Source organism: Carassius gibelio, chromosome B22 (genome assembly GCF_023724105.1).
Source record: "Carassius gibelio isolate Cgi1373 ecotype wild population from Czech Republic chromosome B22, carGib1.2-hapl.c, whole genome shotgun sequence".
In the NCBI taxonomy this organism is placed as follows: Eukaryota; Metazoa; Chordata; class Actinopteri; order Cypriniformes; family Cyprinidae; genus Carassius; species Carassius gibelio.
In genome coordinates, this window is record NC_068417.1 from 36,272,139 (window position 1) to 36,289,382 (window position 17,244).

Below are 17,244 nucleotides of genomic sequence, written 5' to 3' on the forward strand. Positions count from 1 at the left end.
CAAGGCAGGTGCCCTGACCTGTAAAGATCAAAGCTTTCCCAACTCAAATACAGGCCAGAATGTTTTATAGATCTTAAAAATCCTCAGGCTTTTCAATTAAGCAAGAATCTGTGGCCCCAGCATGTCTGAGAAAAGCACATCAATTGAAAACTGAAACTGAACATGTCGATACACAAAAGAAATCAGACAGCAAACACAGGTATTTCTTAAATAATTTAATTGCAAAAGGGTTTTTTTAAAAATATTTCTACAAGAATGCATTATTTAATCGCATTTTTTTTTTTTTGTCTTCACCGTTAAATACATCTCAATGCTTTCCAAAACAAAAAGAACAAGGAAAATAAAAAGTCTTGAAATGTATCTTGCTTCTCTCAATATAAGTACAGCACTCAGCAGACATTTTGCTTTTGCACGTCAGTGATTTGTGATGTGATGAGAAGACTGCTCGGAAAGAAAAGAAAAAAAAAAAAAAACATTTTTTTTGCTTGATTCTTACTATAAAAAGAGTAACTTCAAAACTCAGGAAAACTATCACAGAGAGGAGTCGAGGAAAGAGAGAGAGAGAGAGAGAGAGAGAGAGAGAGAGAGAGAGACCATTGGCACAGTTATTGAACCAAAATCATGCAAGTTATGTTCTGAAACTGCTTTGATTTAAAAACAATGACAATAGCACCAAATACAGTCATACATACAAACATACACACACTAAAATCCAGTTATGAGAGAATATACCATCAGACATGTTGAATGTGACAAAAGCAGCTACGATTAGTTCCCGAACGACTCTGTAAGTTAGGAACTTTTCAGGAACAGGGTTCATATACATCGAGATCTGTCATTTAAGAAAAAGGATAAATCGCTTTAGCGTCTTATATTACATGGAGCTCTTGTAATTGTCAGATTAGCAATGAAACAAAACCACAAACAGAGAAGTACTGTGCAGAATATATGCAGTACCGTTTCCCATAGTGCGGTATATAAGCACTGAAACTAGTCTAGATAGAGAGTTTGGTTAAAAGAACATCCTTGTACTGGCTTCTTAACCCATCAAACATGCTATTGCTTTGCATATTCTATGTCTTTCGTGTTTGGCGAGGGGGAAACTAATCAGAGCAGACCGGAACAGAACCTATTCAAGAACTGAAGGCAAATAATCATCTGTTTCTGCCAGGCTGTAAACATTTGCCCACAGGATTAGCCTAGTGTTAATCAGACTGGCAGGCACTGATGACGGGCCCGAGCCCATGGAGTCGGCGGTGCAGTGTTTTATCGAGCCTACACGCAAGAAAAAGAGGTGAAGGATAAATAATATGGAAGACTACCCAACAGTTTCAGGAAGTACAACGCATCCTGCATAGCATTATCGTGAAGTACTATTGTGGTTCAAGAGCTCATTTGAAAACGCCCCCAAAAATCCGGTAATTCCGAAACATGATTGCGAGAACGAACACAACGGCTGGTGAGTGAGCTTTATAATTGGTACTAACAGTTCCTCTTTGTGGTGGTGACGGAAAGGCTTAGCTTTAGCATTGAAAAGATTTACTAGGGATCTGCCCAACATTGATGAGATGTTCAACACTTCTATTCATTTCTCTTAAACCTATTTCAATACACTTCCTCTGCATTTTGTCTTTCTCTTTTCATCATGATGGCATTCCAAAACTTTCTGTGCCATCTTTTTTGAATGTCAGCATTCGAATTCCTATCAGATCTTTAAATAAATGAATCGTTCCTTTTGGCCTCTAGGGATATGTTAAAATAAAATCCTAAAATAAACAATAAATCGCTATCTCTCCATATAATATTATTGATTCACATGTAACTGGAGCCCCTGGTCACAAATCCTTTCATGCATTGGTGCTCCACTGGGGAACACAACTGAAACGTTCATGTACAGAATGTGTGCATAATCCTTATACTCTGCCTTTGCTTCATACACATACACACACAGAAGCACACACACTACAACAAAGTCATACTGAGATTACACACACTCACTCACTCATTGTAGAGATGGCCAGTGTTTTTTACACTGAAAACATAAAATTAAATAAAAAAAGATAATTATGTATGTGTGTGTGCGTGTGTGTGTGTAAAATCAGTATTTTGTCAACTTTCTTAAAACAAGATGGAAATGTATTAAGCAAAACTGCATCAATCTGACTCATTCTATGTCAAAAACTGTGAGTTTTGTTGGAAAATTGCACAATATTGTAAACCTTGTTTTCCGAGAATATATCTCTGAAAACAAGGTTTACAACATTGTGCAATTTTACTTCTCAAAATGATCTTGTTTCAAGAATGTTGCGATACTTGTCTTGTAAAAAGACAAATTTACTGATTTAAAGATAATCATAATAAAAAACAAAAGATTTCTAGCAGTGTAGTACAGGTTATCACAGTCCTTTACTTTTCAAACTGCTAAAGAATCCTGATATAGTGACCGATGACGAGCTAAATGTCAACTCATCGTGGAACAGAAACTAAACAGGTTGAGGGAAAACAACAGAAGAGAATAAAAGGAAACATCGATTGAAATCGTGAAAACACGGCTGAGAATCCATTATTTGAAACTGTGAAAGCATCCTGAGTTCACCAGGTATATTCTAAGAAGTCCTTATGTCAGTTTAAACCTGGTGGACAAATGCAACTTCCTCAAATCCGGTCCTGCGACATGCGTGATCTTTCGCCCTCGGCTGAGCCTCTCCCCTCGGTCCGTTTGAGGCATGTGCCCTTAAATAAAACACCTTCAATATGAAGATGGGGAATAAGCACAACATCACACGCACAATAGAACATCTGCTAGAATTGGAGGGATTTCTGCGCAAAACGCTTCGTGAATTTATATTCACGTCTAGTTTTTGTCTTTTATATTCAAGTTATGTGTACTATTAGTGGAGTATCTCTTCCATAAACAATGTCCATCTGGGAGAGTCCATCCCTCAGAATCAGTTTCAGAGAGAAATGCATTATGGGAGGCTTCCCAGCCAGCCTCACGAAAGAAAATACCACACGCACGCATGCAATTGCCAACCCCACACTGGAGCCTCATGAGGAATGCATGGGATATAGGCTTTCCTCTCCGTTCTTAAAAATAAGTACAAAACAATCTTATCTAATCCTGTCGGGTGTAAAATAACGCAGTCTTTTTACAGGAAAACAGGAAAATGGAAAAGAAAAAGTTGTCCGAGGCACTGCGAAGCCAGTTTCATCTGATTAGTGGAGATGATCTGGGGTCGTCTGTTAGTTCGCTTTAGGACAGTCCTGCCCCGATCTCAGACCTGGACGGGCAGCGTTTGGTTCATTTGCAGTCTCATGTCTTGAATGCTGCCGAGAATCTTCTTTTGGTGGCCGGCTAATGTTACACCTATCCGTAACAGGTCTCTGTAGAAAACAACAAGAGGAAAAATCTTATTGCTACTGTTATACAATAAATAATGCAGTGGTTTCTAAAAAAAGAGGACAAAACTGATGTTATTGAAGCGATAAAATCCCATGGGAATGTAGCCAGGTGAGCAAATCAGTTAGCAAATTGTCGCTAGGTTGAGCAAATAAAACAACCCCACCCTTTGGCTACTGAGCTGAGACAAGTTTGTGGCGCAAAGCCGGTTCTCAAACTGGAGATAGGTCAAACGCTGGTCAATGATCTGCAAGGGTTTGCACCTAAAGCTACCAGATGTCAGATTTCACACAAAGAAAGTGCTATTAGTGTAACTACAGACGTGACTTGGAATAATATTTCACTGCACAACAGTCATTATACTTTAGAATGAGCGTAGTGTAAAGGTTAGCACAGGCTTTGTGATAAAAATGCTTCCTGTTGTTTCACTGGCTGAGGTAACCTAATCCCTTCATGAGGTTTTAGTTTACACAGCAACACATGTAGCTAAAAGCTAGCGCAGACTCTTGTCGTTTACTCTGGTTTTTTGTTTTTTTCACCTTCTGATAAGCAAAGAGGACGTTGTCAGGGAGCAAGCGCCCCGTGGCGGCCCCCAGTCTGTCTGCCCTTCTCATCTCTACAATCGCATGACATTAGCAGAGCAATTTCACACAGTGTAAAAGTGTTTTCTCTCTTTTTCCTCTGTTGTTCCCCATCAAGCCAACAGTGTTGGATAAAATGATAATAAATGGAGCCCATTAGGAGAATAACTAGTCATTAAGAGCACGAGAAAACCACCGACTGGTCCACCTGTCAAGTTGCCAAATTGAAACAAATTACCCCTGCCTCCATCCTTTATTACACTTTAATGGGCGTGATGAATTTATAATTCTTTTCTTTATTAGTTTATTTGATCCCGACTGCTCTCTTCACATCTGTCTAGACATTTAACATAGCGACAAATCGCGGATTTCTTTTCTAGATTGTGACCCATGCAAAATACTTTGTTCATGACATTTTCTGACAGTGGAATGTTGAAATAAATTACAGCAAGATAAGGGAATAATCGCATGCGCAAAAACTCTTTCAATAGCCTTTATTGTCTCTTTGATTCCCTGTTTTAGTTTGCTTGGTCCGAACCAGAGTTCGATTCTACACTATTGGTCCACACCACAAGCATCATTATGAAACTACCCTTACTTTTTACAATTCCCCTATTAGGAGTTACACAAATGTACGGTGCCTTAACTTCTAACTAATGTGGGACCACCAAAACAAAGACGTGCAATCCAACAAAAGAACCGGACACTCACTCTGCAGTCATCTGGGCCACCAAGTCAAAAGAAGCAAAGCCTGCATTAAGGAAGTTGTCTCGGTAGCGGCTCATCTTGATGGCGTCCAGCCAGTCGCCCACAGTGGTGAAGGTGGTGTAGTCAGGCACACAGCGGTCGAGGAGCGGCTGGGAGGCCCTACAGAGAAAGAGAGGAGTGGAGATAAAAAGAGAGAGAGAGAGGGTTAGGTCACGCCAGGCCTCCACCACCGAAACCTCACCCCCAAACCCCCACCACCTCTCCTGGCCTGTAGGGCCTGAACCTGCCACTGTGGCTTACTGGCTGGAGACGTGCAGGGGCCCGCCAGAGAGAACGGCAATGATGCTGTGGGTGTGGGTCCACATGAAGCAGCAAATGTCTGGACTTAAGATGTATCGATACTTGGCATGCTCCAATTCGACATTAATTCTACAAAGATAATGCTTATGCATGACTTGATTTATGCAAAGTAGGTTTACCACCTCCTTTATTGGTCCAAAAGAAACATTTCTTTTAGTTAAAACACCTTTGCCTGCATACACCCCAAAAGATCCTTCTTATAAACGCAACTAAATTTAATGTCATGCATAAAGGCAGGCAGCTTAAATTAAATCAGAGAAAACCAGCAGAGACCAGACTTGATCTATGAGTAGATTGGGGTCTTAATAACTAACAGTGAGGTCTGGGCAGTGGGGATAAGAAGGTAAAGTTTGAGAGCAAAGACACTTCTGTCTGCAAGCTCTCTGCTCTGCTGAACTTAGCTTTCTTTTGATGGCATTAGATTAATTAACAATTAAAAGCATGAGAAAAAAGAAGTTAATAAGAAAGGAACAGAGGCTCTATTGAGGACAGGGTCTGTAGATGGATGGGAAGAGTGATTTTTAATAAGCTCCTGCCTGGAGGGCTGAAGTTTTGTGGTCATTAACCTGGAAGGCAGCTCTTCTTAATGGGGCATTGTTAGAGCTGGTCTGACTCCCATATCTTAAGGACGTTGACTTTAAGTGTGAGACAGGGAAACTGTATGAGGAAACTAAAAGAACAAATGCATAACTAAACTACCACCTAACTCAGTATTGAGCGCAACTATTAACTAATTAAACTCTCATTAGTTTAGTTAAGGAATTGATTACTGAAGATCGTACACAGAGCACAAATGTTGCAACAACAGGAGCCCATCTCTCAGTCTTTCATTAGACTCAGCAGGCAAGCCACCTCTCAATTGACCCTTTTAAAGTCTTGTTACTTGCTAATTAAAATCATTCCCATCTCTGAACTAATGAGTCTTCCGTTATCCTCTGATCATTGCAGAGTAGACAAAGTGTCTCCCACTGTTTCCTGGTCGTTAGAGGCCCTCCCCCAGGAACTAGAGCCTAGAGGCAGGCACCCCAAGGTGGGTCAAAATCTTTTCCTGAAGCTGTTGGCTAACAATTAACTGAAACAGTCAAACATGTGCAAAAATGCTGATCAATGAGCAAAATTTGGTTATATGGTGAGTGACTTAATCTGGAAGGCAGCGGATGTTATTAAATATCTCAAAAAGAATAGGCTCTAGTAAGTGTGGACCAGAACAAGCATCCCAGGTTAAACAATCACTAGCCCTTGGTGCAATTAAACTGAATGTTTTATTGACTGAAGGTCATCGTAATTTCCATAACGTTCCTCAGCTTACAAAATTGTTTGTCAATTGAAAATGATCTGGAATCAATAGGCTCTTAATTTCAAATGCCTCTGTAACTTTGGCATAATTTTGAATTTAAAATGAGTGGACAAGTTTATTTGGTTAGTTGAGAGATGTCCATATATGCCCTTACCCAGAATGTGTGCTGGTGACCACCTTAAGGCTGGCGGCATTGCGAATGAGTTTGTCCAAAGTATTGACGATCTGGGAGAACTTGGGTCGCAAGTTTCTTTCTTTAACCCAGCAGTCTAGCATGAGCTGATGCAAGGCAGTAGGGCAGTCCATAGGTGGGGGCAGTCGGTAGTCCTGCTCGACTGCATTTATCACCTGTTGATGAAAAAAAAAAATGTTTTTTAATAATTATAATTGTGTGTTAGTTTACCCTCAAAATAAGTTGAACAGAGGTTAAGTAGAGAGGAAACCTACATCTTGGTTGCTCATGTCCCAGTATGGGCGCTCGCCGTATGACATCACCTCCCACATCACAATGCCGTAGCTCCAAACATCACTGGCTGAGGTGAACTTCCTGTAAGCAATAGCCTCTGGTGCTGTCCAGCGAATAGGGATCTTTCCTCCCTACAGATGCGAGAGCAAACAGTGTTTTTAATATCAAATGGGAGCTGGACATTGTCATATAAATATTAAAAGGATCAAGACTTGAATGCTGACCAATGAGCTGGTGTAGGTGGGGTCGGTGGGATCATCCTCCAAGAAACGAGAAAGACCAAAATCGGACACTTTACACACCAGGTTGCTGTTGACCAGAATGTTACGGGCAGCCAAATCACGGTGCACGTAGTTCATGTCAGACAGATATTTCATGCCAGCTGCAATGCCTCTCAACATACCAACGAGCTGGATGACTGTGAACTGTCCATCATTTAGCTGTTGGAGAGAGTGGGAAAAAATCACAGATCCATTCATAACAGAAATGTCCGCTGTCTAAGTGTTTTTAACTTTCCAGGATGTGACTCATCAGCCAGATGATTCATCTCTCAAAGTCACAGCCAGCAGCTATGCTATTTGTCATCGCTGTTTAGAAAGTTTAGGATGTTTTTCAAGGGGACAGTTGAGAACATCTCTTTTTAGAAAGAATATATATTTTAGAAAACTAATGGGGGGATAAAGTGTATGCTAGACTGCAACAATGATGGTATTATAGGTGAGTGGTCTCAAACTCAATTCCTAAAGGGGCCAAGGCTCTGCAGAGTTTTGTTCCAACTCACACCTGCTTGGAAGTTTCTAGTGATCCTGAAGACGATGATTAGCTGAATCAGGTGTGTTTGACCTTGATTAGCTGGATCAGCTGTAGCCTTTCAGGAATTGAGTTTGAGACCAGGGGCCGTTCTTCGTACGTCGTTAACTCAGTTAGCTGGATTTGAATGTTGACGATTTGGTATGATCTTGGATCATTTGGTTCTTCGAAGCTCATTCCGACATTGCTGTCAGAGCAACAGGTCCATAAGCAGGCTTATTTAATGTAAACAGGATTAGATTGCATCTTTTCAACCAGAACTGATACTCAAAATATGTCTTCTACCACCGCTACTTTATTACAAGAGTATCATACTGATCCAGGGACAATAGTTTAAAGTAATAATCATTTAAAAATGTATTCAAAAATATTATAAAAATGCCGTGTAGTCCATAACAGCCTATTATAGACAGCCAGTTTTACTGAAATATTTATTTGTCATAAAATTATTACTTCATAATTGTATTAGAGTCTTACACACATGCTATACAGGTAATAGAGTCATGCATAATTTTGAGTGATGACTGCTAATATAAGATACGTCATTTGATGTCACTTGGATGTGTAAATTGATCTCAGATGTAATAAGCGACGTACGTAGAACGGGCCCCAGGGCTTAAAGTATTACTTGCATTTCCATACATATACCACAACTAGAATCCATGCATCCCAAAAAAAAAGACATTAAGAATTAATTTTATTGTGGTAAGCATATCTAACCCGGAGAAAGGAATCCAGTGCTCCGTTCTCCATGAATTCAGTGACAATCATGACTGGCCGACTCTTTGTCACCACCCCTTCCAGGCGGATAATATTAGGATGATCGAACTGGCCCATGATGCTGGCCTCACTCAGGAAGTCTCTTCTTTGGCGCTCCGTGTAGCCTGCCTTCAGAGTCTTGATGGCCACAATGATCTCACGCCGTCCAGGGAGTTTCAGACGGCCACGGCACACCTCCCCAAACTCTCCTACATAGGTAGTGGACAGACGAGAGAGAGAGGAAGATAGGGTGGGGTGGAGAGAGGAGAGGGAACAGTGGAGGAGTGTGGGAGAGAAAGGGGAGAGGGAAAGTTACTGGTTTGAATCAAGGAGCCAAGGGGAAGCGGGGGGAGACAGCAAGAGAAGCCAGGGCTAAAGGTGATGATATTGGAGTATATCCAGGGGGCGAGGGAAGGGGTAGGGTGAGATCAGCAATGCTTCAATTGGAAAAGGTATTGGAGGGTTGTTGGGGGTTGGAGTACCAAAGAGGAAAAGGGAAAAGTAAGGTAACAGAGGAAGGGGTAAAGGGTACAATCAGAGAATGCTAGGGTCTGGAGGGAGTGAGGGTAGAAACATGGGAAGTAGGTGGGGACAGAAGCTTGGGAGGATTGGATGATTTGCGTCTGCAGTCTAGGCCAATGTGTAAGCAAGTGCAAGAGAAACAAAGGGGTCAAGGGAGGACATGGTAGGGGTTCATCACTTTAGAAAAAGCTAGGAAACAACAGGTTCAGGTAGTAGAGCAGCGTTAGATGTTAAAAGCCTTATTTGTTGGATACTGAGATGGGCCTCTTCAACTCATTACAAAATGGCTACAGTACAAGTCATACTGAATCAGAATCCTACTTCTTTTTGGTTTTGGCTTTTAGAAGCTAAACTGGTAATGTTAAGATGTATAACATTTACAAAACAAAGGGAAGTGGTCTCAAGGGCAGGAAGGAGCACCATGGACGGAGAAGTTGACAGGTCACAGGGTCAAGCGGACATTTAATTGTCCAACAGGTATCACCAGGTTCAGGACAGGCTTGGTAAGTTAGCAGGAATGGTAGCTCTATAGTTAGCTCTGAAGATAACCTCAGAAGCTCTGTTTTGTAAGTAAAGCTGTTAGAGACGTTGGTAAGGTGCTAAGGATTGGATTTTGGAGTGGGATGAGTTGATTGAAGTACCGCTTGGTGTGAAGTCCTCTAAAGGTATGGCCTGGGTGTGCCTAGCTGTCTTCCCCCTGTTGCTCAGGAGCTTGTGCTGTTGGTTACCTGCGCCAATGACTTCCTCGATTTTCACACAGGAAACGTCAATCTCTTTGGCAAACTCGCGGATGGCCTCATTCGGGTCCTCGTAGGTGAATGGGTCAATGTAGACCTTCATCCCTGGAGTGACTATAGGGGATTCAATAGCGCGAATAGCCGTATGAATCACACTGTTATATTACACAATATTTATAGCACTGTTAGTCATCAGATGGCAAGTAAATTTTGTAGAGACTTACTGTATTGTTGCAGTTTTTCTGTGTACTCTGATTCTGAGCCATTGCGTTGCTTCCTGTGAACCAAAGACAATACAGTCAGTTACAAAAGGTTGATGATTCCCTATCTTAATGAAGGAAAATATGTATTTTGAAAAGGACCTGTTTTTTCCCTGCCAGTCCCTTAAGGAATATAAATTGAGGTCGATTAAAGAACGGAGAATAATATGAAAATTAAGAGAACAACAGAATCAGCCTCAAGAGACCCCTTGTCACTTCACGATCGGAAGTCAAATCTGCATAAACACCGCTAAGAACAACAGTAACAACACTGGTTGTCTTGATTCTGTTACGTATTAAGGGATCTTTACTGATCTTTACTTAACATTGTTTAATTATCTCCTGTCGCTTAAATCCTTCCTTCACACGTTTTCCACTATCAGTCCATTAAATGCAATGCAATTTCAACAAACCCAACCCCCATCTAGTACATATTAATGCAATCCCTTTGTTGTCTAACTAGTAACCGGGCCAATAATACCCGCTGGTGATTTGTATCTCATTTCCAATTCAAATTCAGTTCCGGAATATGCCAAGGCCTACATTTTTTTCAGTCACAGACAAGTTAAGATACTAAGACACACTGTGCTGATTAGAACCAAAAAGAGTGCAAATTTAGACTTTTTGCTTGATGAGGCTTTAAATACACAGCTGCCTTACGCTCAACTGAGGAAATGGGAAGGTGGCCACGAGATGGAAAGTGCCAGTGCCAACGATCATCGGGACGCTGCAGAATTCCAATGTAGGGCACATGCACATTTGAGACCACTGGCTACAATTTACCAACTACAATATCTAAAATAACTGACAACCTAGAATGAATCTGTTTCTCAAACTACTTTCATTAACTGCTTTCATTAATTGTCAGAAAGGATCTAAGGAAGCATTGTGGGCAACTAAATAATATATGCACTCGAAACATTCGGTATACTTTGAGTTCTATTTTTTTCTGCTACTCTTTGTGAATGTCATTAGGGTAAGTGAAAATGTAACCATTTACCTGAGGCAGACGATGGCAATAACCACAACAACAATGATGAAGACCAGCCCTGCTGTCAGAGACCCCACAATGAGAGGTAACTGCTCCTGTATTGTCTTGTCTGCATCGGCTGTGCACAAAGGAGAGGCACAAAGAGAGATATCATGGGATGCATTCAAGAGAAATGTATTTCTCAGATCTATTTATACCTGCTCTTTTTCTAGAATAGGTATTTTTACTCTTAGATTCACACAATTCCTTGATATGCTTTGAAAGGAAATAGTTTTTATGTGATAACATAGGCTGTTTTACATACCCTGGTGGTTGGTGCTGAAGTCAGTAGGGCTGCTGTAGCGGCCATAGCCTGCCACCGTTCGGGCTCGAACCTGCACAACATACGGTGTGCCCGGCTTCAAACCCTCAATGCGTGCCGAGCTACGCTGGGCTGTCATGGTGTGGGCAATAGCTTCTCCCTGGTCCTGTGGGAACAGTGATAAAACAAGCCATATAAAACCAGCCAGCACCCAAAAGCAAGCGTCTGGCAGCTCTGGTTTAATCTGTCAGTACAACACATCAAACACGAAGCAGATATGTCTGGCTCTTTCTTCTCCTCTATGCAAATCCTCCTGCCTCCATCCCTGCCAAGCTCCAACTTCCTTGCAGTATCAGGGTTCAAAATAAGGGATGAATCATGGAAGGAGTTAGGGAGGAGTGTTAGGATACGAGAGAGAGAGAGAGAGAGAGAGAGGAAGGGTTGATGCTGTTGTCAGGATGAACGATTATGGATAGAGCAGAGGATGACAGTGGTGGAATTGTGATTGAATGCCCTTCGCTTCATTGATTTACACTGGCTCTTACCTTCTCATGGTATTTAATCTCGTAATCCAAGATGATGCCATTTGGTTTTTCAGGGGGGAGCCAGGAAAGACTCATGGTGTTGGCTGAGGCCCCCATCAGGTGGACGGTAGGAACTGCAGATGGAGCTGTGTGGGGAAAATGGGAGAAATCCTATTTTAATGAAAGCTGATTTTTTTTCTTTCTTTGTTCTCACATGTAGAGCATGCTCACATTCAGGATTATCAACAAGCTGCTTTGATGTGTAAGCATCAGACAGCTATTAGTCTTGGGCCCTTTCGGGGCCTCAGCCACTCAAACCGCTCGGACAGAATGCATTCTAAAGTCTCTTGTGAAAACTACCATGACAGAAAAACCGGAAAGGCTTAGTTTCTGTCATATCCAGTCCACACAACCTACAAAGACATGCAAATATATGTATGGGTGCACACCCCATTTGTCCACTCCCTATGTTCTTTGTTATGACCCATGACAACTTCTTACTGTCTGTCTTCCACAATGTCTCTCTCTCTCTTTTTTTTGGACAATTATGCTCTTTCTTTTTCAAATTACTGTTGTTGTATAAAATATTTATTATTGAAATTGTAAAGTAGTTTTTCTTTTTTTTTTTTTAGGAATAATCGCAACCTGGGTGTTAACACAACTTTTTCCATAGCTCCTTCCTTATCTTCGCACCCAGCTTTACATAATCTGTACCGTCCCCGTTTGTCCTCAGACCTGATGTTGCCGTCTCCGGTTTCTGATGTTATCAAGTTCTGTTCACACACTACAGTAGCACTCAGCATCCCCTACTTTCTTGCCTCTGTCTCTTTCTCCCTTACTCATTCTTTGTTAAAAGCGTTTTAATCCCCAGGTCCGGTTCTTTGATCCTTTCCCTAGTAGATCTTTATTATTCTGTCTGTCTCTTTGTCCACCTCCCCAAAAGCTCACTCTCCCCCAACCCAACACCATCAACCTCCTAACCCAGGCCTTGCTCAGAAAAGCCTCACCCTGAAGACAATGCTCCCTGGGCAGCCTGCTTGCTTACTTTCACCCCAGGATTAAGGGGCCTCATCTTTAGAAGACAGTGGAAGTAACCATGACGCCCCTTGAGCTTATGGCCCATATTTATTTTTCCTCTTAAAAGGCGGATGAATATTCAAGCAAAGTCCTGGGAGATAATGTGATCACACACCCTCCTGAATTTTTTTAACCATGGGGTGGGCTGCTGTGTGTGTATGCGTGTCACCCCGGGATTGACTCATGTGCAACAACTGCCCGGGTTATATGACAATGCCTGCGGTCAATCGCTTATAGCAAACAGAGGCATTCGTGGACCTGGGTGCTGGTATAGACTGCTAAAGAGAGGGTTATGCATATGCATAACTCTCCTGAGAAGTCCAGTGTCAATTCAAAACTTGAAATCACACAATAAGTGGCTTTTTTCACAAGGTTAATGCATCTCCTCTTCTCTCTAACCCAGCACACTCTAGCCTAGAGTAGCTTAGCTTTGCTACCGAGCCTCATAGCGCAGCTCTCTGGCATCGATGCATTCTGTGGGCTGAGCTCTTTGGGTAGAGTGCCGTGGGTTGGGAAATCTCTTAAGAGAGGCCATTACACTTCATTATTTCAAACTAGAACATGTGAAGAAAAACTTTTTTGTAACCTTCAAAGACACACATGGAAGATAACATTTGTAAACTGTTGGCGTCTCTAGAACTAAAACAGTTAAGGTAGTTTATGGACCATGACAAATGGAAAGAAATCACTGAACTCACCAGCCTGGTTGGTGGTGATGTTAACAGAGGCAAACTGGGGTGCATATGGACTCTTGTTGGAGACTCCATTGACGGCCTGAATCTCAAAGCTGTACTGGGTGTGAGCCTGGAGGTTTCTGACCGTCACATGTCTCTCAGTCAGCCCAAGGTGGCGGGGAGAGATATCCACGTTGTCATCACATCGTGTGCAGGTACCACGGTCAGGCAGACATTTCTTACAGATGACGTTGTAGAGAAGGTCCTCCCTTCCACCTTGGTCACGTGGCTCGCTCCACTCAAGTACAAGTGACGTCTCATTTACACTGGAGATGACGCTGCGTGGAGCTGAGGGCACGGCTGCAAAAACAAAATATTTTAGTTTTATTAGAAGGTTTAACCTTGGTTAGTAGCTTTCCCAGCAGGTCCCTTAGCAAAGCCGGTGTTCAGCTAGTTGAAGCCACAATGCTGGTTTGGCTGACCAATTGAATTCAGTTCCCTAAGCCCCAACAAAACATCCAAATAAGCAGCGCCTGAGCAGGGGAAACCAACCTGGTAAGCAGGTAGGACCAACAGACCAAATTAGTCTAGTTTAAAATGTTTTTTAAGCAGGGAATTTGAATAAAACTGGTTAAATGGGGCTTCACATACACTTAATGCAGAGCAAGTGCTTTCGTGTAACTAAAATTAAGCGCAACCTTGTCTTTTTCCCACTTGTGCTGTTCATTTTAACATCAAAAATGGCTAGAAATAGCTGTGGTGTTCACTTGGGAAATTGTTTTATTTTTTTGGATGTAACTGTTCAAAATGCTGACAATGAACACAAATGGAAAGGAGCTGATATAAAACAGGAGAAAGGGAAACGTTTTGAAACAATCCCAGTAGTCTTCTGCGTGTTGGACAGAGGGATTGCTTTACATATGGATGAACATATGGACATAAATATGGTGTTATATGGATCAATGTGGCTTTTGAGAGCAGAGAACATAAACAACACTCCTGATGTTTAGATAAGTTCACGGTGGGTGAAACGGCAGTTATTTGAGGACATTACTCACTGGTGCATCCTGAGTCAGGCGAGTCATTGTCCGCCCGATAGTAGCCGGTCCTGCAGGAACAGATGCTGGCGGCACCAGAACTAGTCCGGCTGTTGGGTGGGCACGGGGAGCAGAACCCTTCACCCTGTTTCGACTTAAATGTGCCCGGACTGCAAGCTAAAGAGAGAAAAGGGTTGTTTACTTCAACTGCCAGAGCTATAACAGCATATTTGCTTTTCTGCTACTCATTTTTGGTGTATGCTTCCATCTAGGTATCTTTTCGTTGCATTCAGCAGCAAAATCAATAGCAATTTCCTTTGTACAATTTGCATTTTGTGAGCCCTGCTTGCCTTAATTTAGTTTCTTACTTTTGTTTTCCTCGCCCACAGTATGCAGTCTAATCCTTTCCATCTTGGCATTGTAAAATATGAAGGCGCACAGGTTCTTGCTTACGTATTTGTTTGGCACCGTTAATTTGCTGTTGTTTTCCTCCAGGGAAATAACCCCCTCATGACTAGACGAGTTCCAACAACATACCCTGGCCTTGAAAAAACCCCATGTGCATATGCTAACCGTCGACTTCAATTACAAACACATGCCCGTTAGTCTCAAAACAAGAGCACTTTTCAAAATGAACTCTTTCAATCAATACTCAAACACAGGGCATGTCAATGTTGTACTGCAGGAAGTGTTCCTCTAAGACAAACAAAGCATATTAAAGACTACAAGGGAAAGTGTGAGCTGTTATCTTATGAAGACAAACATTAGCATGTCATTTAAAGGTCTTCGGCCTTTGTGGAGCTCTGACACCATTTGTGGAGATTGTGTACACATTTACGCATCTATGATAAAAGCAGAGGTGCTCTCCTGGCACACAATACCAGTGTGATATTTCTGCTCAAAACGTCACTCAACTGATCAAGTAGTCAGTTTATGTTTATAACAAACAAGGAAAGGAGTATGACGATAGTTCCCAACCTACCAAGCTGTTTTGACAGTAAGGCTAAGAAATGGTAAATAACGTTCTGTCGTTTCTGGTTTCTGGACAACACTGATGATGTTCCTGAGGTCACCTTCCAAGTTTCCCATCTCAAAATGTGCAATATTGACAAAAGAGGGTTCATAAGGGCAGGGATACTGTTAACTCGGGAGCTTATTGGTTTAACTATTATTAAGGGGAGGCCGGAGATAGAAGAAGGAACACCGAAAACAGTTCATGAAAGAGGGTAGGCCTTGTGAGTTTGGGGTTATCGCACATAACGTATCTGTTTGAAGATTAATGGGCCCTCAGTGTTTTGCCTCGCATTTCAGATGTACATAAATCAACCATAATCTTGAGAAGAGAAATGAGACCATCTAGCTCTAGCCCCCATGAAAGGCTGCTTGGAATCCCCCTTCAAAAAACTCGGGCTGTTTTCTGAAGGGTTTAAAGTGCTGATTAATCGCTTCCAAAAAGGTAAGAAGTCAGCCCTTTCCTTTCATCCTCATCCTTCCTCTAGCAGCTCTCCTGACAGAGCGAGAGAGAGAGGAGAGGTGAAAGAAAGCAAAGCAAATGCAAATCCTGTGGATTTCTTTTTCTCTTACTCGTACACTCTCTCCAGTACAGTCTATTGCTCACACTCTATTGCCCAAACCTTCTTTGCTCTCTCCCTCTCTCAATGAGAGCAGAACATAGGACTTAAGGGAGTGATTAGAATGTGTGGTGAAATTGAAAGCGAGGAGAAAGAACGGATAAGGGAAATATGGAGCGCTACGGAAAAAAAAAGGGTCTTGTCAATTTATATTAATGTGAATGTCCTAACTGTGCTCTGGCAGGGTATTAATTAGACCAACGGCCTTCAGATGAAGGCGGGCAATAGAGAGGTGACAGAGAGATTCATCCCTCCTTTAGATTCCGGTTGGCTTGATTAGAGAACATTTTGTCAGGGCACAGCCGCCAGGGCTTTCACCTTGAGCCACCACAAGCAAACAAATGCATTTTTAACAGTACATCAAGCAGCAGATTTCCAAAGGACTGTCCACTTCCCCAAACGGGGATACGCACGTTTGTGATTAACTTGGCAGTAGTATAAAAAGTCCTTAATTACTTTGACAAACACATATATTCTCTGAAGAAAAAAAAAATAAGTATGAGGGTGATGCAAAATTTGCTTTCATTATGCGAAGATGTTTTAAATGGTTGGTATGGCATTGCTATGTGATTCCTAACTTGTTAGGGTACAATGCGGTTAATAGGGTTTTGTGGTAGATTGTCAAGGAGTTGCAACACTATTTATAAGGCATTCTTTCTCGTTATTTTTGCATATTATATGGTTGCTAGCTTGTTTCTTACCATCTATGTGCCTACCCCAAGTGATATTTTAAGATTATCATCCCTAACCCTAATTTTAACCTTAACCCTAAATTTTGAAAATTGTAAGTAAATTGCTTAGTAGCAATTAGTATTATACAGTTTAAAGCAGCATTTATGCTGTTTAAGGTGAAATACATACTTAGGGTTAAGCATTTGTGTAAATCTCCAACCCTCTCTATGAACAATCATAACAGTTATGATGACCTCATACACCACAAATAATCTTCTTCTCTCTATACACAGATGATTTGCCGTTCAGTTCAATTCTTTACTCCAGAGGTTCACTGCTCAGTGGCTCTGTCTTTGTAGTTCTTTTAATGTGCTGGAACCAGCTGTCTCTTTGCGACCTTTCACTTCTGGTGCCTTGACTGTCAGGGTTACTTTTCT

The 17,244-nt window shown here is 41.7% G+C and overlaps 1 protein-coding gene across 6 annotated transcripts in view; it reads right to left on the reverse strand.

Moving 5' to 3' along the window:
* Nucleotides 1-200: 200 nt before the first annotated feature.
* LOC127987520 (ephrin type-B receptor 3) overlaps nt 201-17,244 on the reverse strand; it is a 47,122-nt gene continuing 30,078 nt past the window's right edge. The window contains exons 4-16 of one of the 6 annotated variants that reach the window (XM_052589870.1): nt 14,526-14,681; nt 13,492-13,827; nt 11,738-11,862; nt 11,196-11,358; nt 10,901-11,009; nt 9,865-9,917; nt 9,545-9,754; nt 8,343-8,590; nt 7,037-7,252; nt 6,794-6,943; nt 6,501-6,694; nt 4,693-4,848; nt 201-3,384 (exon numbers count right to left, since the gene is read on the reverse strand). In XM_052589870.1, the coding sequence (XP_052445830.1) occupies nt 3,276-3,384; nt 4,693-4,848; nt 6,501-6,694; nt 6,794-6,943; nt 7,037-7,252; nt 8,343-8,590; nt 9,545-9,754; nt 9,865-9,917; nt 10,901-11,009; nt 11,196-11,358; nt 11,738-11,862; nt 13,492-13,827; nt 14,526-14,681 (2,225 nt within the window). In that variant the 3' untranslated portion in view covers nt 201-3,275. Of the gene's footprint in view, nt 3,385-4,692; nt 4,849-6,500; nt 6,695-6,793; nt 6,944-7,036; nt 7,253-8,342; nt 8,591-9,544; nt 9,767-9,864; nt 9,918-10,900; nt 11,010-11,195; nt 11,359-11,737; nt 11,863-13,491; nt 13,828-14,525; nt 14,682-17,244 lie in introns of all 6 variants that reach the window. The other 5 variants (XM_052589869.1, XM_052589872.1, XM_052589871.1 and 2 more) reach the window with 5 other exon arrangements.